The sequence below is a fragment of the Pelophylax lessonae genome, assembly GCF_965119305.1.
Source record: "Pelophylax lessonae genome assembly, chromosome: 2".
Taxonomy (NCBI): domain Eukaryota; kingdom Metazoa; phylum Chordata; class Amphibia; order Anura; family Ranidae; genus Pelophylax; species Pelophylax lessonae.
Window position 1 is genome coordinate 612,332,117 of NC_138769.1, and position 21,645 is coordinate 612,353,761.

The window sequence follows — 21,645 nt, forward strand, 5'->3', positions numbered from 1 at the left end:
GCATTTTTTTCCCTTCATTTTTTAATAATAATACCTCAGTGAGCACTATGTCAGTTTTTGTATCCTTTTGAGCATGTATCCATGCTTTACCACCTAAGCTGAGAGAATTGCTGGATTTACAGGGTGAGAGTTCAGGGGAAGATTGCTTAAGCCCTGAGAGAGTTGCTTAGCCTTGTTGCCACTTCCTATTCCCAAAAACATAGGAACTGGGGGTGCAGAAAAATGGCAACAAGTGCTGTGGACTGAAGCGTCAACATTTGAAATATTTGACTAGCAGGAGGATTGATTTTGGATGTCCCAGTGGTCTCTGAATCCTGTGACCCGCAAGGAAATTGGATGTTTGTACACATCATAAAATCTATTTCAAAGGGCTCATTTACACTTGCTTCTACTTCAACACACATTAAATGTGTTTTTGATGCTTTTGCAATGCTTTGGTGGTGCTTTTTTGAAGCATTAATGAAGCTTGGCAGAAGCCCTGTGTGTGTTAATAACTCTTAGCTCCAAAACCAAGCAAAGCTAAAGCAGAATAAATGCCTCTCAAAAGCTGCAGGTGTTTTAAGCAAGCTTTGCCATAGACTTCTATGGAGGCTTTAGAGAGGCTTTGAAGCACCACTAAAGCGACATGGGGTATACATTTGAAGCGAAATAAAGCAAAGCAAACAATGTATGAACAGGCCTGTAAGATAACCATTTTATTTAGTGATAGGAGCTTTGACTGGCATTTGGAGTGCTTTAAAAAGTGTGTTTAATGCCATGTTTTGAAGCAAGTGTAAACGTGCCTTTAGGCCTGTTTTACACAAGCTTCGGCTTGAATAAGAGCAACATGAACAACAAGCTTTGACAAAGCATTTGCAGAGCTTTCAGCAAGATTTGTTTAAGCTTTTAAAGTACCATTAAAGTCTAGTTTATCAATGCTGAACACAGAACCTAATGGGAGTGTTGATTGCCACTAAGCACGCTGCTAGCAGGGTTCGGCAGGCTTTCAACAAGCTTCAAGAATTTCTAAAGGCTGCTAGCAGCTTGGTTAAAGTGGCAATTAACAATCTCATGAGGATCTGCGTGTGTAACATTTACAAACTGGAGCTAAATGGTACTTTAAAAGCTTCAACAAAGCTTGCAAAAAGCTCTGCAAATGCTTTGTCAAAACTTGCTGTCCACACTGCTCTTATACAAACTGAGGGACACAGGTCTCACCCATTGTGTCCATGATCTTGCTCCTAGCATTGCTCTGCTGCAAAACTGAGGCATACTGGGAGTATTAGGGGTTATACCAGGATTGTTTTTTTTGCCATTGTCCAAAGCATCCAGACGGCAGTATAATCCAGCTGTCTCTAAATCCTGAGTTTCTTAATGAACTACAAGAAATGAACTTTAGGGCAAATTAAAACTCAATTTTTAGGGTTTATTTGCTGATTAGCAGGACAATGGTGTGGAGTACAATGACATTTTCACACCTGCCTGTAGTCCTTTTTTAAAGCAGTAGTAAACTTTGGGGGGGGGGGGGGGGGGGAGAATCCCCTGCAAGGCAAAGGCATAATGTGCTAGTATGCATTGCATTATGAGACTTACCGTGAAACAAAGCCCTCCAGCGGCACGTTGTCACCACTGCAAAAGCTTCCATCTTTACCCAGTCTTCCTTCAGGGTGAGTCGCTTGAGTGGCTGAGCTGAGCGGCCGATTGAATGGCTGAGCCACAATGTCATGGCTGCGGCACTTAGTTCTGAAGGAATGGCACAGGTATGCCATTTCTTCAGAGCGTGAGGTCACCAGCTGCTGCTCACTGGAATATCTCTTAAATGGTGCAGGATTAGGAGATATTTATTTTACCTATAGATAAGCTTAATTATTTAACAAAAAAGGAGTTTACTACCACTTTACCCACTTCTCGGCCATCCAATAGCAAAATGGCAGCCAGGTTGTTGCTGTCATATGATGTCCTTCAGAACAAGACGCTCGTGTGGTAGGCTCTTTACCATATGTTCAGCTGTGTCTAATCACAGTGTAACTAGGAAGTGCTGGTTATCGGCATTCCTCTATTTACGCTGACACCACATGAGTAGAGGAGAGCCAATAGGTGGCTCTCCTGACAGGGGGATCTGCACTGATAATCAGTGCAGAGATTATCAGTGCAGCACCATCAGCAAAGCCCACCTGTAATGCCCACCAGTGATACCAATTGGTGCCCATCAGTGATGCCGGTCAGTACCACCTATCAGTGCCTATCCTTACTGTCTGTGTCCATAAAGGCTGCCCATCAGTCTCGCCTATCAGTGCCGCATTTTAGGGTTGCTCATCAATGCTGCATATTAGTGCCTCCTCATCAGTGCTGCCTCATCTATGCCTGTCAGTGTAGCCTCATCAGTGCACATCAGTGAAGGAGAAAACGTACTACAAAATGTTCTAACAGAAATGAATAAAAACTATTTTTTTCAGAATTTTTTTTTTTTTTTTTGTTATTTGTGTAGCAAAAAATAGAAAAAAAGAAGTGGTTATTAAAAACCACCAAAAGAAAGCTCTATCAGCTTAAAAAAAATAAATAAATAAATAAATAATTATATATATATATATATATATATATATATATATATATATATATATATTTATGTTTGGGTACAGCATTGCATGACCACACAATTGTCATTCAAATTGCGACAGAAATCTGAAAATTGACCTGGGCAGGAAGGGGGTAAAAGTGCCCTGTATCGATGTGGTTAAGGTATAAAGTGATTGTCTCACCTTTGCCCAACGTATCTTTTCTAGGAGATCCCCCAGGTTGCGTTTGATGGGAATGTAGTGCTTCCCTGGCTTTAGCGCACTGTAGAAGTGTTCATAGTAGGGAGAAGATTGTTTAAGCACCAGGCTGTCACCAAGCATGAGATAGGGGAATCGGTATGCTGCCACTGTCCCATCCACATTCACCTGGTACTTGTACTGTGGAAACACAAGAATCAGATATGACAAAACAATATTTATGTCTCTGCCTTTATAAAATTGGTCATTATGAATTATACTATGAAATCTTTAATATAGATAATACACCCATTGTAAATAGCAGTATTATTGTAGATAAAATGCACCTTAAAAAGGAAAAAGCTACAGACTTGGCTAAAAGTTTTAAGAATGACACAAATAATAATTTTCACAAAGTCTGCTGCTTCAGTGTTTTTAGATCTTTTTTGTCAGATGTTACTATAGTATACTGAAGAAAAATTACAAGCATTTCAAAAGTGTCATAAGGCACTTTACGTTACGGTTAAGTCAATATTTGCAGTGTTGACTCTTTTTTTCAAGACCTCTGCAATTTGCCCTGGCCTGCTGTCAATCAACTTCTGGGCCACATCCTGACTGATGGCAACCCATTCTTGCTTAATCAATGCTTTGTCAGAATTTGTGGGTTTTTTTTTGTTTATCCGCCTCTTGTGGATTGACCACAAGTTCTTAATGGGATTGAGGTCTGGGGGGTTTCCTGGCCATGGACCCAAAATTTCCATGTTTTGTTCCCCAAGCCACTTAGCTATCACTTTTTCCTTATGGCAAGGTGCTCCATCATGCTGGAAAAGGCATTGTTCGTCACCAAACTGTTCTTGGATGGTTAGGAGAAGTTGCTCTCAGAGGATGTTTTTGTAGCATTCTTTATTTATAGCTGTGTTCTTAGGCAAAATTCAAAATGAGCCCACTCCCTTGGCTGAGAAGCAATCACACCCGAGTGGTCTCAGAATGCTTTACTGTTGGCGTGACACAGGACTGATGGTAACGTCCACCATTTCTTCTCCGGACAAGATTTTTTCCGGATGCCCCAAACAATCAGAAAGGGGATTTATCAGAGAACATGACTTTACCCCAGTCCTCAGAAGTCTAATCCCTGTACCTTTTGCAGAATATTAGTCTGTCCCTGGTGTTTTTCCTGGAGAGAAGTGGCTTCTTTACTGCCCTTCTTGACACCAGGCCATCCTGCAAAAGTCTTCACCTCACTGTGTGTGCATGAATACGCTCACACCTGCCTGCTGCCATTCCTGAGCAAGCTCAGCACTAGGGATGCACCGATCCGATATTAGGATCGGATATGGGCGCCGATATGGCCATAATAGCTGGATCGGGGGAATTGGTAAAATTAACCGATCCAGGGGCAGATCCGGATTTGCTCTTTACATAGCTGTGAGGGAGCAGAGAACAGCTGTCAAAGAAGAAAAAAAAAGAGCCTCCTGCAAATGCCTGTCAGTCTCCCGGTTAAGTAAACACAATGAATACAATGTATCTTTTCGTTCTGTCTGCTGGAGGAGGGAAGTTTAACCTCTTAAATGCACAATTGTTGGGTATCTGCCGATACCGATCCGGAAGTATTATTTTGTTATAAGCTCACAAAACAGTACTTCCAGATCGGACTCGGGATCGGCAATTTCATAAAGCTAAAGATCGGCATCGGGATCGGGACCAAAAGAGTCGGATCGGTGCATCCCTACTCTGCACTGGTGGTGTCCCGCTCCCGCAGCTGAATCAATTGTAGGAGACGGTCCTGGCGCTTGCTGGACTTTGAGTGCCCTGAAGCCTTCTTCACAAATGCAGTAAAAATTTGTTTTTAATGGTATTCAGTTAATTTGCATAGCAAAGAGGGACCTTGCAATTAATAGAAATTCATCTGATCACTCTTCATAACATTCTGGAGTATAAGCAAATTGCCGTCATAAAAACACTGAGGCAGCAGACCTTGTGAAAATGAATATTTGTGTAATTTTTTGGCCACGGCTGTATTAACTATACCTTACCTTACTCTGGCTTCTGGCCATGTGAAATAAGTCACTGTCCTACTGGCAAAATTCTGGGGAATTGTCAAGTACCCGAAATCTCAAGAAAAGCCGCTCTGTGCTGGGACCTGTGAGATTTCATGTACTTGGCTTTTCATAGGACTTCACTGGAAGGATAAAGAAGTCACCCTTTTCGGTACAGAAGCCAGTTTTAAGGTTAGTATATTTAATATTTTTTTCTCTTACAGGTGTTTTTTTTTTTTTTTTACACATTAATGCTATTTACAATTGGGGAAGGTCCATTAAAGTGGTTGTAAACCCTTACCTATACCCAGTGAAGTGCCTGATCTCAGGTTATAAACAGAGATGAAACAAATCCTCTTATATACAGTGTCTTGAAAAAGTATTTATACCCCTGAAATGTTCCACATTTTGTCATGTTACAGCCAAAAACTTAAATGTATTTTATTGGGATTTTATTTGATAGACCAACACAAAGAGGCACAGAATTGCGAAGTGGAAGGAAAATGATAAATCGTTTTTAACATTTTTTACAAATAAATATCTGAAAAGTGTGGCGTGCATTTGTATTCAGCCCCCCGAGTCAATATTTTGTAGAACCACCTTTTGCTGCAATTACAGCGGCAAGTCTTTTAGAGTATGTCTCTACCATCTTTGCACATCTAGAGAGTGACATTTTTGCCCATTCTTCTTAGCAAAATAGCTCAAGCTCTGTCAGATTGGATGGAGAGCGTCTGAACAACAATTTCAAGTCTTGCCACAGATTATCAAATGGATTTAGGTCTGGACTTTGACTGAGCCATTCTAACACATAAATATGCTTTGATCTAAAGCATTCCATTGTAGCTTTGGCTGGATGTTTAGGGTCCTTGACCTGCTGGAAGGTGAACCTTTGCCCCAGTCTCAAGTCTTTTGCAGACTCTAACATGTTTTCCTCTAAAATTGCCCTGTATCCCCTCCATCAATCTTCCCATCAACTATGACCAGCTTCCCTGTCCCTGCTGAAGAAAAGCACCCCCACAACATAATGCACCCACCACCATGTTTCACAGTGGGAATGGTGTGTTCAGGGTGATGTGCAGTGTTGTTTTCCGCCACACATTCATTGCGTTTTGCTTTTAGGCCAAAGAGTTTCAATTTTTGTCTCATCTGACCAAAGCACCTTTTTCTGCATGTTTGCCGTGTCCCCCACATGGCTTCTCGCACACTGCAAATGGAACATCCTATGGCTTTCTTTCAAACAATGGCTTTCTTCTTGCCACTCATTCATAAAGGCCAGATTTGTGGAGTGCATGACTAATAGTTGTCCTGTGGACAGATTCTCCCACCTAAGCTGTGGATCTCTGCAGCTCCTCAAGAGTTACCATGGGCCTCTTGGCTGCTTCTCTGATTAATGCTCTCCCTTACTGGCCTGTAAGTTTAGATGGATGGCCATATCTTGGTAGTTTGCAGTTGTGCCATACTCCTTCCATTTTCGGATGATGGATTGAACAGTGCTCCATGAGATGTTCAAAGTTTGGGATATTTTTAATTTATAACCTAACAATTAAAAACTTCTCCACAATGTTATCCTTGACCTGTCTGGTGTGTTCTTTGGCCTTCATATTGCTGTTTGTTCACTAAGGTTCTCTAACAAACCTCTGAGAGCTTCGCAGAACAGCTGTATTGATACGGAAATTAAATTACACACAGGTGGCTTAATTAGGTGACTTCTGACTGCAATTGGTTCCACTAGATTTTACTTAGGGGTATCAGAGTAAAGGGGGCTGAATACAAATGCACGCCACACTTTTCAGATATTTATATGTAAAAATTTTAAAAAACCATTGATCAAAATCCCAATAAAATACATTTACGTTTTTGGTTGTAACAAAACAAAAAGTGGACAATTTCAAGAGGTATGAATACTTTTTCAAGGCACTGTATGTTGTACCTGCAGCAATTTGTCCTGTACATCCTTGTAAAGCTCAGGGATTAAAATAATTTTTCATAGACTCACAAAGCAGGGGGCACTATAGAAATATGGGCTTTAAAGCACTTTAATATTAAGCAGACCTTGCTTTTTACTTCAAGTTCAATTTGAAGTAAAAGATACGATATCATTAAGAGTGGATAAACTGGGGCACTGAAATGCTCTGCTTTTTTACAGATTTGTTTTGTACCAGAGATTTGAGCCTATATAAGTCTCACTAGTGGCAACTGGTAACATCGGAAACAAGGAAGGAACATGGTGCTACCCACAGCAGCCAATAAAATCTTTCATCACATTACTACTCTAGGTAACCAATATCTGGCATTTATGAAGCAGAATGGAGGTGCAGATAAAACAAGCAAAAATGTCTGCTCAATCAACATTATAAAACCGGACTATAACCCACTCTAATCCGTGATCTCCAACTTTTCTGATTAGTTATATCTATCTGATCCAACTACCTGGCCAGAAAAGAGTTCGGACTTGGACCCTGTGAAGGTCTGCCATAAGACTCACTTTAAAGAAGTCAAAGAATCCAACTAGTGAAGCTTTCCCCAACTGCTTCTCCATCTCACGGAAGAAGAAATATCCAGTGATACCGGCATCCAGAAGATCGGGGTATTTTTTGGACATTCGGACAAGCTGGAGACGTTCCTCCCGGCTGTCCCGTCCTCTGAAGAAGGCCTGCTCGGTTTTGTTATTCCAGGATGGACCTTTAGCATCAGGAGGAAAAATTAGGTATTTAGGATTATAAAAACATAGAAATCCCAACGTTAGCAATCAACAGTCCTTTATCGGTGTCTGTGCCAAAAAGCACTGTGAAACGGGCAGGTAAAAATAAAACAAAAATAAAAAAAGTATCCAAAAGTCACCTGAAGAAAGTGCGCATGTCCGTTGCGGACCTAGCGCATGCTCAGAAACGCGTGGTGCTTTCCGGGCCCCGGGATACCAGCGAGTGTCACGGACGTGACCCCTCCTCCCTCCACTGCAGCGTCAGCCTTGCCGGATAACCGGGACATACTAAGACTAAGGTCGGCAACCTTCTCTGCTGTTCCACAGCCCCACCAGTTACAGGCACACCGCGCGTCTATCAGAGGGATGGCAGCACCCGGTGGATCGCTACACACATGTCTGATGACCTATTAATTTTGTGAGTTGCTGCTTATCATTTGATTTTATATAATTTTATTAAAGTATTCTGCACCCAGGAGCGCTTTTTCTGTTTCTGTTTTATTTATTTTTAATAAGTCTTTCCTAATTAACTCTTAACCCTTTTTTTATATTAGTAATTACTTCTAATTAACCCCTTCATTTTTGCTGCTCTCTAGCCAGTGGCGTAGCGTGGGTTGTCGGCACCCAGGGCAAGGAAAATTATATGCGCCCCCTAACCCGTGGACCTTTAGCTCTGGTCACGTGATCCCCTGTGTCAGTTAGTGGTGGCTGCAGGGGAGAGGAGAGAGCGCTTGACAAAGGCTAGTAAAGTCTGGAGCGAGGACATCATCTATAGGTTCCCATGTCCCATCTGTTGTTGGCGGTTGTAAGGTCACATACCTCGGAACCCCTAAACCTTGGGTGTTCCATTATGCAAATCTTGACCAGCCACTGTTGGAGAATGCCCGCCCTTTCCACCCTACTGGTAAGGGAAGCCATCAATTAAAGTTATGAAAGAAAAAAAACCATTGGAGCCTGACCACTTCCTCTGGCTGGTCTAGATCAGTATATGATAGAGCTCTTGGGGGGATAGGTAACTGGAATGCAGCACCTACAGAGCCTCTTTTTATGCCCTGAGATAGTTTGGAGGGCTTAAAAAGTCCACTGTTTTTTCACTTTATGCTAGGAAAGGAAGGGGGGGCAGAGGAAGGGGAGTAGAGAGGATGGGGGAAGGGGAAAGAGGGGAGGGAGGAGAGAACAGGGTGGGGGGAGAGGACAGAGAGAGGGAGAGTGGGAGAGAGGACAGTGGGGAGAGGACAGAGGGAGGGGAGGGGGTGAGAGAGAGGACAGAGGAGACAGGGGGGTGAGAAAGGAGACAGAGGGGGGTGAGAAAGGAGACAGAGGGGGGTGAGAAAGAGAGAGGACAGAGGGAAGGAGGGAGGGAGAGAGAGGAAGGAGGGAGGGAGAGAGACATCTCTGTCCAGCGATGTCTACGAGTCCCTCGGCCGTCTGGGACTCTTTCTCCTGATTGGCTGAGACACAGCAGTGGCGCCATTGGTTCCCCTGGCTGTCAAAGTCAGTCAGCCAATCAGGAGATAGAGGGGGCAGGGCTGAACGGAAGCTCCTTGTCTGAATGGACACACGGAGCTGCAGCTCGGCTCTGGTGCCTCCATAGCAATGTGGGGGCATTCGACTAAAGGGAGGGGCTAGGATCAGCAAAGAGGGAGTGGAGAAGAGGAGGATCCAGGCTTGCCCTGTGCAAAACCACTTCACGGGGCAGGTATTTCATGTTTGCCATTTTTTAAATGGGATTTTTGACTTACCGTAAAATCCATTTCTCGATGTTCATTGATGGACACAGCTCCTTAGGATTCTTGACCAGTGGGTTATACTGCCCCCTACAGGAGTAGAACACTAGGCAGAAAAAAAACTTGACTATGCCCAATGAGCAGAAGGTATACTCCCCCTCTCTGCTATAGGTACTCAGTTTTGTTACAAGCAGTGTCAGAAGTATTACAACTTCATGGAGGAGTGGGTGCTGTATCCATCAATGAACACCAGAGAAATGGATTTTACGGTAAGTCAAAAATCCCATTTTCTTTTTCGTTCATTGACAGACACAGTTCCTTAGGATTCTTGACCAGTGGGACGTCCCAAAGCAGTGACAAACATGAGGGGTGGGAACAGCAAAAAATTCCCAAGGCTAAACATTAGCCAATCAGGTAACAGGATCTCAATAAAAAAACTACTGGAGCCCACCAGACCATCTAAACAGCAGCTTGCAAAACCTTGCGTCCAATGCCAACACATCCACTTTATAGAATTTTTTGAAAAGTGTGCACCGACGACCAAGTGGCCACCTTGCAAACCTGCATCACTGATGCTTGATGACGAAAGGCCCAGGAAGCACTAAGTTCACGGTGACAGGGAAAGGAGGAACCTGACCCTTGATCGAATAGGCTGTCTGTCTGATCCATCTTGAAATGGTCACAGAAGAGGCAGGCAGTCCTTTTCTTGGCCCATCCATGAGCACAAATAGGGAGCCTCACTTCAGAAAAGACTCCGTAGCTGCCAGATATACCCAGCCATGGTTTGGGCTGTTTTCTTGGGCTAGGGAATGGTGCTGTAATGGGGTTTGGGGGTGTACTCTAGGCTATCGGCTGGGGGGGGGGGCTTTCTGCCCGGTTCTCCCTTCCCTTTGGTTCTGTTCTTGGGCCCCAGGGATCCCTCCTGGGTCTTTGAGAGCCTCGTGGCCATTTTGTTGTAGCCTGTATGGTCTATGGCCGGCGGCCTTGTTTGTGTAGTCCGGCGGCCATTTTTTGTTGGTCGGGCAGACTAATAAGTCGTGGCCATTACAGGCTCTGGTGGTGTAACCAGCGCGATGGGGGTGTCCCTTAGCGGTGTTTGACACTTTTTGTGGGGGCCCCCATATTTAATAATGGATTCTTTGGAGCACATTTCCCCACCTGACCCCCTCTCAGAGGCTGCGGGCTCTCAGAGTCCCAACCACTGACGGTGGTCCTGGAGTCCTTTGTGTCCCAGGTGGAGGTGGCTTTTTGGGCAGCGGTCTAGCAAAAAGCCCCCCGACTTCCCCTGCCTCATCTGTCTCCTCAGATCCTGAATCAGATTTGGCCGCCGCGGACGTGGCCCACCCTGTGGTGTCTGCGGGCACGTGCCCTCGGATAGTGAGGATGATTCCTCCACACCTGTAGCTGCGCACAAAAAGGCACTGGTGGAAGCACTGATTGGGTCTGTGCGTAAAAACTTTAAAAAATGGAGCATGCAGCTGAAATTTCAGTCCTCTTAGACACTCACAAGCCGTCTAGAGCAGGGAACGGGTTTCCTTTTCCCTCCTATTTTGACAGATTTGCCACAAAAGATTGGAAGCGTACAAAACGTCCCTTTGTGGTTCCTAAACGCTTTGCTATGTGGCCCCTTTGGGGAGTCCCTCCTTAAAAAGTGGACTGTTCCACCAGTGGTGGTCCCCCAGGTTTCCATGTTGAATAAGGTGACCATGATCCAGGTTGAGGAATTGCCAGCCTTTAAGGATCCGGCTGACAGAAATGCGGAGGCTGTGGCACAGCTCCAGACAGAACCCCTTGCCATCAAAATGGGGGGGGGGGGGGGGGGCTGTCAGGCAGTAGAAATGCTGCGACGTAGGCCAAGGCCCGGTCGTACGCGACCTCGAGAGGCATTTAACTCGCAGGACAGCCCCCGTCTGATGGGGCTATGTCGCGGCCAACCTAGCGCGGAGCTTTAGTCTGAGTGCGCTCGCTGGCCAGACTGGGGTGACCACTGTATGTAGATTACCCAGCCCGTCGCCCAGTCTGGCAGTTGATTGTAGATCTCGCAGGAAAAAAAAAGGGAGAAAAAAAGCCATTTAAAAAGAAAAAATTGCCAAGATCAGAGATCCCAGGAAGGAACTAGGTACCTATAGCAGAGAGGGGAAGTATACCTCCTGGGACTGCCAATAGGCGTAATCAAGTTATTTTTCTGCCTAGTGTCCTACTCCTGTGGGGGGGGGGGGGGGGGGGGAGTATAACCCACTGGTCAAGAATCCCAAGGAGCTGCGTCTGTCAATGAAGGAAAAAGAAAACAAAAAACTTTACAGTTACTTTAAATAAAGAACATACGTATTCTTGTACCTTAGGCATGCTATGTACAACCCAAAAAATGACACCAAAGTACACAGAGCGTAGGCTGCATGCCTTGTATCCCCCCACCCACTGCAGCTTACGCTGCCAATGTTTCCTGGAGTTCCCGGTTTGGGATAGGTTCACACTCTGGCATTCCCTGTGTGCCTCATTTGCACGGGCACAGCAGCCTATTCATTTAAACACAACACAATATTATATATATATATATATATATATATATATATACACACACACACACACACACACACACACATACACACACACACACATACATATATACACACACACATACATATATACACACATACATATACATACATACATATATACACACACACACACACACTTAGGTTTAGGGTTCTGTTGACTTCAGGGCACAGAGAAAGCACAGAGAAAGTATTTTCGAACCTCAGAATTCTGGGTTTCAAAGGAGGACTTATTAATCCTAAGAGAACCTGTCAGCCAGTCCTCTCCTTTTCAACCAGACTACCCCAAAACCCCTCACGCTGCATGGATGAGAACCCCTGGGTACTCACCAATGGCTTCAAACCATCCCCCTTTAAAAGGGACCACAACCACACACACACACACACACACACACACACACACACACACACACACACACACACACACACACACACACACACACCCCTCACATTTTTGTAAATATTGTATTATATCTCTTCATGTGACAACACTGAAGAAATGACACTTTGCTACAATGTAAAGTAGTGAGTGTACAGCTTGTATAACAGTGTAAATGTGCTGTCCCCTCAAAATAACTCAACACACAACCATAAATGTATAAACCGCGAGCAACAAAAGTGAGTACGCCCCTAAGTGAACATGCCCAAATTGAGCCCAAAGTGTTAATATTTTGTGTGGCCACCATTATTTTCCAGCATTGCCTTAACCCTCTTAGCATGGAGTTCACCAGAGCTTCACAGGTTGCCACTGGAGTCCTCTTTCACTCCTCCATGAGGACATCACAGAGCTGGTGGATGTTAGAGACCTTGTACTCCTCCACCTTTCATTTGAGGATGTCCCACAGATGCCGAATAGGGTTTAGGTCTGGAGACATGCTTGGCCAGTCCATCACCTTTACCCTCAGCTTCTTTAGCAAGGCAGTGGTTGTCTTGGAGGTGTGTTTGGGGTCGTTATCATGTTGGATTATTGCCCTGCAGCCTAGTCTCCGAAGGGAGGGAATCCTGCTCTGCTTCAGTATGTCACAGTCCATGTTGGCATTCATGGTTACCTGAATGAACTGTAGCTTCCCAGTGCCGGCAGCACTCATGCAGTCCCAGACCATGATACTCCCACCACCATGCTTGACTGTAAGCAAGACACACTTGCCTTTGTACTACTCACTTGGTTGCTGCCACACACGCTTGACACTATTTGAACCAAATAAGTTTATCTTGGTCTCATCAGACCACAGGACATGGTTCCAGTAATCCATGTCCTTAGTCTGCTTGTCTTCAGCAAACTGTTTGCGGGCTTTCTTGTGCATCATCCATCTTTAGGGATGACAGCCATGCAGACCAATTTGATGCAGTGTGTGGCGTATGGTCTTAGCACTGACAGGCTGAAGCCCCCCCACCCCTTCAACCTCTGCAGCAATGCTGGCAGCACTCCTATGTCTATTTCCCAAAGACAACCTCTGGATAGGACGCTGAGCGTCTTAGCCACCGTGCTGCAGCTCAGTTTCAGGCTCTTGGCAATCTTCTTATAGCCTGACCAACTTTATGTAGAGAAACAATTCTTTTTTTCAGATCCTCAGAGAGTTCTTTGCCATGAGGTGCCATGTTGAACTTACAGTGACCAGTATGAGAGAGTGAGAGCGATAACACCAAATTCAACACACCTGCTCCACATTTACACCTGAGACCTTGTAACACTAACGAGTCACATGATAGCAGGGAGGGAAAATGGGTAATTGGGCTCAATTTGGACATTTTCCCTTAGGGGTGTACTCAATTTTGTTGCCCGCGGTTTAGACATTAATGGCTGTGTGTTGAGTTATTTTGAGGGGACAGGAAATTTACACTGTTATACAAGCTGTACACTCACTACTTTACATTGTAGCAAAGTGTGATTTGTTCAGTGTTGTCACATGAAAAGATATATTAAAATATTTACAAAAATGTGTGGGGTGTACTGGTGCCCCTTCTGGTTGCAGGCTGTGTCCGTGCCAATAAATCCCCCTGCATGACATATTCTGCTCTTCAGTCTCTTGGATCTTGAGAGGCCACTTGACATTCCATAAGAAGTGTTCACATCACAGCAATGTGGACACACAAAGAGGGAGGCTACCACTTGGCAGAAAGGAAAAAAGAAGATTTGGGACCTGGGGTATCATGTGACCGCAGAGTCAGTTACATTTTTTGAACTGCAGCGATTAGTTACATGGGGTATGGTTTAGGGGGGGTTGCGAGTGTCTATAATTGATTTTTAGGTACTACTTATTTTTCCTATAAATATAAAAACATGCCCATGGTATTCCAAAGACATCACCTTAATAAAAAAAAGCATTGATTTATGATGTATATACAATATGGGATTCTGTGGTCAACAAAAGAGGATAATCTTACCAGTGTGGCCCTGTATAGAGAGGAGGTCATTGGTGACACCACGGAGGGTTTCTAAAGTAGAGTGAGTGATGTCATATGTGGGAAGTATAATGTCTCTGGAGTCAGTAGATCCACACCAAGAAATCATCGGCAGTGGCCCAGGAGTGTCATTGACTTTTCTGTGTTCCACTGGCCAGTCCCCGACATTGATATAGAATTCTACATCAGGCAGTTGCACCTAAAACAAGTGATTTCACATTATTCGTTTCTCAGAACTTCAGACACCACTGCAACTGGGTGAATCATACATACAAGCATCTGCCCCCTAGGCACCAATCACATTTCTATTAAATGTAAACTGTCGAGATCTAAAAATAATCCGCCAAGCCTTGTTCACTGCTTGGGGAAAAGAACAAATAATTTGATATTGGAAGAAATCTTGGTATACTGGTACCTTTCTTGCCAATGAGTGCAATATCTCATCGGAGAACATTTTGAAGTCTGTGTACTTGCCCAGGGAGCGCCGATAGATTTGGTTATTGAGAATTGTGTAATGTACAATGGCTCCCCGATGTTCGGCGAACCTCAGAGGAACTTCCTCCAGCATTCTCTTCAGGTCTATACTGGGAAAAGGTGCAAAGTCATTGGAGATCTGTGACTCTTTGGTGGGGCATGACAGAGTTTGTAACCAGATTTCGGGGTCTTCTTCAGGACAGACACAGTATTCATGATAAACGGGTCCTAAAGGAAAGAAAAGCACATAGAACTTTTACATGGCAAGTATCTTAAAGTTCACCTACCATCAGATGTACTCTTTTCATATCAAAGTAATGCGCAAGAGTAATACTTAAAGATAATCACCTCAAACAGAGATCACAGTACCCCTACAGACAATTCCTTCATCTGCTTTTCTCCCAAGATGGACGGAGCCATCTAGGTTCAAGCATTGTGCAATGTTGGCATCTACTTATTGGTCTTACTCAGGGAAGTAGAATTGGATAGTAACCAATCAGCTTCTACCTTCAGCTTGTTCAAATAAGCTCTGACAATAAAACCTAGAAGCTGATTGGTCACTATGCACAGCTGTACCAGAATATTTGTGCACAAGTTTTAGTAAATCTCCACTATTATATATTATGGCCTGGTGTCTATGCAGTTCTTGGTTGTATTCAATAATGTATGACACAGATTGGCCTCTACATTAACCTCTCACTCTTATAATGTTACAGTTTGACTGGGGGAGAGAAGACTGAGATAATGGATTATTTTGCATGTAGCGGACCGAATGCGTCATATTAGCCTAGGCAAAACCACAAACTAGAATTCAATGACTGCTTTCTAATGATAAATATACAGCTTTAGTTGGAAATTAAAGTGTTGCTTAATATTATGACCAGTCAAGAATACATTAATGCAGACTAGTAAAGTTACTGAAAGTTCCACTTTTAAGTGATAATAAAGGATAACTTTTTTTTCAAATAAAATTATTTATTTACCTGCTCTCTACAATTATATTTCAGAGTTCTCCCTTACCTCCTGTTTGGCAGTTCCCCACTGATGCTGACCACTCCTCCCTCCTCTGGGTTCCCCAAAAGCAAGCCAGATGCATACGCGTTTCAGAGCAAGGCTGTGTGCATCCATAATCGCACAGCATTTGTAAGCCACACCCCCCGCTTCTTCTTCCTTCCCCCCCAGACTTTGACTCCTGCTGCTCTTAGTTTCTCCTGTGAGACCAGGAAGTGAGAGGAGCAGCGCTGTATCCGAGACAGTGCTGGAGTGGTGAGAGGAGCCAGGTAAAAGTTTAAAGGACAAGGAAAGAGGAGGTGGGTAGGGCTACACAATTATTCATTAAAAGATTACGATCTCGATTCAACCCCCCACATGATTTTAATCCAGCATTTCCATGATTCCTGTAACAAGTGCAGAGCAGTTCCCTGCTCGCAGCTGTCAAAACAAAAAAAACAAAAAAAGCAGCCAGCAATGTTTATCAACAACATTGCTCAGCACTGAAAGAAAGAAAAAGAAACATTGTATCTTTCTGTTCATTTACAGATCAAAAGGGATGAACTTCAGTCCACAAATGAAGTCAGTTTAAAGTAACCTTGTCAAGTAAAAAAAAAATTTTTTTGCTTTTTATTAAACTGTTCCTCAGTTTAACCACTTCAAGACTGAGCCTATTTTTGACATTTTTTGTTTACAAGTTAAAATCAGTATTTTTTTGCTAGAAAACTACTTAGAACCCCCAAACATTATATATATATATATATATATATATATATATATATATATATATATATATATATATATATATATATATATATATATATATATATATATATATATATATTTTTTAGCAAAGACTGTAGAATAAAATGGCGGTCATTGTAATATTTTTTGTCATGCGGTATTTGCGCAGAGGTCTTTCAAACGCCATTTTTTTGGGGAAAAATTACGAAAAAATCACATTTCACTGCATTTAAAAAAAACGAAACAGTAAAGTTAGCCCGTTTTTTTTGTATACTGTGAAAGATGATGCCACGCCGAGTAAATAAGATACCCAACATGTTACGGTTTAAAATTGCGCACACCCGTGGAATTGCGACAAACTACAGTCAATAAAAATCTCCATAGGCGAACCTTTAAAACATTTTAACGGTTACCAGTTTAGAGTTAGAGTGTAGCTCTTTTCTTTTTAATTATTGTTCACGCTCTGGCGATCGCGGCAATACCTCACGTGTGGTTTGAACAGCGATTTAATTCGCAGCGCAACTTCGATATACGTTTTCTTTCGTGCAATTTTTTTATTTTTTTTCCCCTATTTAATTTATTATTATTTTAGTTTTAACACAGGTTTAAAAAAAAAAAAAATAAAATCTGATCAAATGCATGGCCGCTCGGTACCTAAGCCGGCCGGAAGACTGCAGCGTGGCGTTGGGCGTAACCAAGATGACCGCATGCTCACACCCTTACGCATTTAGTCATCAAGGACTTCTACGGAGGGCGTGCGGCAGCCGTACATCTGAGTGAGCAGCGTTGGACTAACGGCTATTTTGATACAACGCCTGATGTTTGTGAAATATTGCGAATAGCATTCTGATGGGAACGGGGTTTTATTCATTGTGTGATGTATAATAAACTTTACAAAGTTACGCTATGAGTCCCTGCTCTTGTGCTTTCACCTACATGTTAATGCTGGCGTGAGTTGTACTCGTTTTGGGACACAAATCTGTATTGGAGTCGAGGTGCAGCTGATCCTTATCCTCTGGTGGATTATACCATATACTTGGTTCATACAGGCGCATACTTATCTACCTTTGGTGAGTGCCCATTCTGACAGGGGTGGCACTGAGTGACGGTGGAGGTGCACTGGTGTATAGAAGAAGCTTATATTTCCATTATAAAGTCTAAGGATCTTGCACTGTTGTTGGACTTTCTTTTGCATGGGAATCCAGCCATTGTGGACTGGACTACAGTGTATTTTCACACTTGCATGCTGCACAATAATACTGTGTCCCTATTTTACTTTGACATATTATATTTATTTATGCATGTCATTATTTTAGGGCTGCTAGTGTCACTGTGTTTGATACTAATCATCTGAATGAGTAACACCTGTTTTGCGTATTAAAGTGCATTGTGGCATAAACCATAATAATAGTCATAAAAGTGCATACAAGTAAAAAATAATGATTGAATGCATATAGTCCATCCAGTTTAAAACGGTGAATATATACAATGTTGTCTGTAGGAAAGTCCACCAAAAGTGCAAGGTGCAGAATCTCCTTTGAATAAAATATAGTGATCTCTGGTATATGTGACCACCACCGGTAAATGAGGTAAGTAGGGGGCTTACCAGATGCATAGGACCCAATAGAGTATACACTCTTTAGGTCACTCACACATTTGAGGAGAAATAGTTGTATTGCTGACGCTGGAATGCCTTCAGTACTCCGGGACCACCTTCAAACGCATCGCAACATCCATATGGAAAGATCAATGGGTAACTGCTTGAGACCATGGCCAAGCTATCCTCCACAAGAGCTCAATAAAATAGAAAGCTCACAGTGTGTAGTGTGTACCAATAAAAGAACCATTTATTTTAAAACTAGTAACACTTACAGTATCAATGAGAAAAAAAGCGCTTGAAAGTAGTAGACAAAGTAGATGCAACACCTGTAGCTGACCCAACGCGTTACGTCTCACAAGACCGCATCTGATCTCATCTTTAAACTGGATAGACTATACGCATTCAGTCATTATTTCTTGTATGCACTTTTATGACCATTATTATTTTTTATCATTAGCAGGTAGTGAAATATGTTTTACCTTAATGCAGGGAATGCAAAAATGTTGAGTTTAGAACCACTTTAAATACATCTCTAGCCAAACGTACCAATTATGATAAGAGGTTATTTATGGCATCTACATAACAGGGGGTGAGGGTGTTGGGTTTTATGTAATCCACCACTGCAAGAAAAAAAATCTCTCCTATATAGGAATTTCAACAGCTCCTCCTTTTTAAATCAGTATGCCGTGTTTTCAATAACCTGCTTTCCTCCTTTATTAATAGAGTTCACCCTCTCTAAATACTGGAACAAGCCAAGACAAAGGCCAAAAGATATTAAGTAGCAGGAAATGTTACTGTCTTACCACACCTTTAAAAATTATTGTTGAGAGACAATGCTGAAATATTAAGTTTCAAAGCAGCCTTTAAATAATTATCTGTATGGTTTCGGATTATTTGGAGAAATCATTATGCAACGCACAAAACCACTTTAATGACTTGAAAGGACAGAATAGCAGATAGTCCTTTAGCACTCCTGCCTTGCAATTCTTGGGTCCTGCAGTATTCAAAAGCATGCTGGTGGGTCGGCAACTTAACTTTAGTGAGTGTGTGTCAGCATGTTCGAACAAAGTTTGCAAACTTCTTTGGTCTGATAAAATACACCGCTCAAAAAAATTAAATGAACACTTTGAAAACACATCAGATCTCAATGGGGAATAATATCATGCTGGATATTCAGGGCCAGATTAAGAGCATTGTGCGCCTAGTGCTGAGGATTTTGGTGGGCCTTTTTATGGAAATAATTAAAATCAAAACTCATTTTCATTTTAATTATTGTCTTTGAGTTCAGCCCTCAGTAGGTTGATCATGTGGCATCCTTTCGTTCCTAACACATTACCCAGTCCATATCAGTATAGATATCCAGCATGATATTCTTCCCCATTCAGATCTGAAGTTTTTTTCAAAGTGTTCCTTTAATTTTTTTTGAGCTGTATATGTATAGGTAAACTTTCTTTTTCCATTTTGTTTAGGATAACATAAAAGAAGAGTTTTTTTTCTTTGAACTATTGTAGAAATTAGAGATGGGCCGAACACCCCCCCAGTTCAGTTTGCACCAGAACTCCCGAACAGACAAAAAGTTCTGACCCGAACAGCAAACCCTATTAAAAAGTCTATTGGACCCCAACTTGAAAAATCAAAAGTCCCCATTTTGAAGGCTTATATGCAAGGTATTGGCCATAAAAAGGGGTATGGGGGTCCGAGTACTGCAAAAAAAAAAAAAAGGGATCCATTTTTACAGAAGTGATTTTAATGATGCTTAAGTGCAACAATAAAATAGAAAAATTATTTTAAATATAGTGCCTGGGGGGTCCCCTTAGTCTGCCTGTAAAGTGGTGCATCTGTACCATGGAAAAAAAACCTACTGTAGCAATACTGAAATTTCTAAGGAAAAAAAAAAAATGAATGAAATACAATACCATTGCCGGCATTAGAAAAATGGTTAAGAATGCTTAAAGAAAATGTCCCCCCCCCAATCCATACCAGTCTCTTACCCAAGCATGCAGCCACCCCCTTTTTTCCTGAACCATACCAGGTTACGTGCCCTCAACATGTGGGGGGGGTGCTTAGCCCCCACACTTTAAAGCATCCAGTCACCATGTTCATGGGGACAAGAGCCTCACCCCCCACAATCCTGTCCGGGCAGATCCCCCCCTGCCCCATCTCCCCCCCCCCCCATTTCCTGGCCTGCATGGCTGCATGCTCAGAGAAGGGTATGGTATAGATTTTGGGGGGCCACACTTTTTTTATTTTGGCGCGGGGTTCCTCTTAAAATTCATACCAGACCTGAAGGGCCTGGTATAGACTGGGGGAGGGGGGGGCGGGGGAACCCCACGCCATTTTTTTTTCACTTTTTTATTGCCGGCAATGTTTTTTTTTTTTTTTAATCCAGCTGTCAGTGGGGAAGCCCATTGACAGCTGCTGACTCATCGGTTGTTATGGCTGCGGCGGCCGGCTCCTTGGCCCCGTTCCTTAACAACCAGCTATTTACTGCACGCTGATTGGGCAAGACTTAGGGCTTAGAATGCACCGTGCAGTGCACAATGCATTGCAGGGCATTCGGCAGGGCAAACACCCTGCAAATTCGGGTGTTCACTGAACAAACAATGTTTGGGCAGAACCGTTCACCAAACTCTAGTAGAAATTTTTATTCACTTCCTGTCCCAGAAATACAACAGGAAGTCAGAGGGAATCTCTTCAAAGTGAGGGGAATTCCCCTTAGACAGTTGTCTCCAGATTAGCAGTCCCCATTGAAAGATTTCTCCACACCTCTTGTTTTGGTGACAACTCTAGAATAGATGTTGTATTTTCAATCATTTTCTTCTTCTGACTATGGTCCCCAAAGAGAGGATGACCCAGTAAAGACACCACTAAAATCATTAGTTACACAGTTGGTAAAGTTGAAAAAAGACACTGGTTCATCTAGTTCAACATGTGTGCGTTAGTGCTAAAATGTCCACCTTTTTCAAAATTATCAACACTCCCTGCTGAACACATCCTTACTGCTCTAACAGTAAAGAACCCCTTACGCAGTTTAACATTAAACCGCTTCTCATCCAGCTTCTTTGAGTGTCCACACATCTTGATAAGTGGCCTGAGACTGAAAAGATTTCTCCCTATGCTAGAATAAACATTTTGATATTTGTAAATTGTGATTATATCTCAATATAGAATAAGTTTAATTTTAGTATTCGTTCCTCAGAACTGAGGTCCTCCAGTACATTATTTGTTTTGTTCCCCCTCTCTGGACTCTCCCCAGTTCTAGCACAACCTTCCTGAGGACTGGTGACCAGAACTGAATGACATATCCAAGATGTAGCTGAACAAGAGTTTTGTAAAGTGGTGGAATTATAGTTTTATCTCTTCATTAAATATCCTTTTTATTGCATGATAAAAGTCTGCTAGCTTTGTTTGCTGAAGGTTGGTATTGCATGCTATTGCTGAGATCTGTGATCTACTAGGACCCCCAGATCTTTTTCCAACATTGATTCCCCCAGAGGTTCTCCCCTAGCGTGTAACCTGCATTTATATTTTTAGCCCCCAAGTGCACTACTTTACATTTGTCAATATTAAACCTCATTTGCTACATAGTTGCCCACCTCTCTATATGTCATCCTATGTAATCACTTCCGGTATCACTTCCAGCTTACTGGAGTCTTAAAGGCGACCAGTTTTAAAAATGTAAA

At 42.7% G+C, this 21,645-nt stretch overlaps 1 protein-coding gene across 1 annotated transcript in view; it reads right to left on the bottom strand.

The window, feature by feature from the left end:
- POGLUT3 (protein O-glucosyltransferase 3) overlaps positions 1-21,645 on the bottom strand; it is a 41,975-nt gene that overhangs the window by 8,268 nt on the left and 12,062 nt on the right. The window contains exons 3-6 of the mRNA XM_082248443.1: positions 14,570-14,856; positions 14,137-14,353; positions 7,254-7,450; positions 2,739-2,933 (exon numbers count right to left, since the gene is read on the bottom strand). Of these exons, the coding sequence (XP_082104569.1) occupies positions 2,739-2,933; positions 7,254-7,450; positions 14,137-14,353; positions 14,570-14,856 (896 nt within the window). The remainder of the gene's footprint in view (positions 1-2,738; positions 2,934-7,253; positions 7,451-14,136; positions 14,354-14,569; positions 14,857-21,645) is intronic.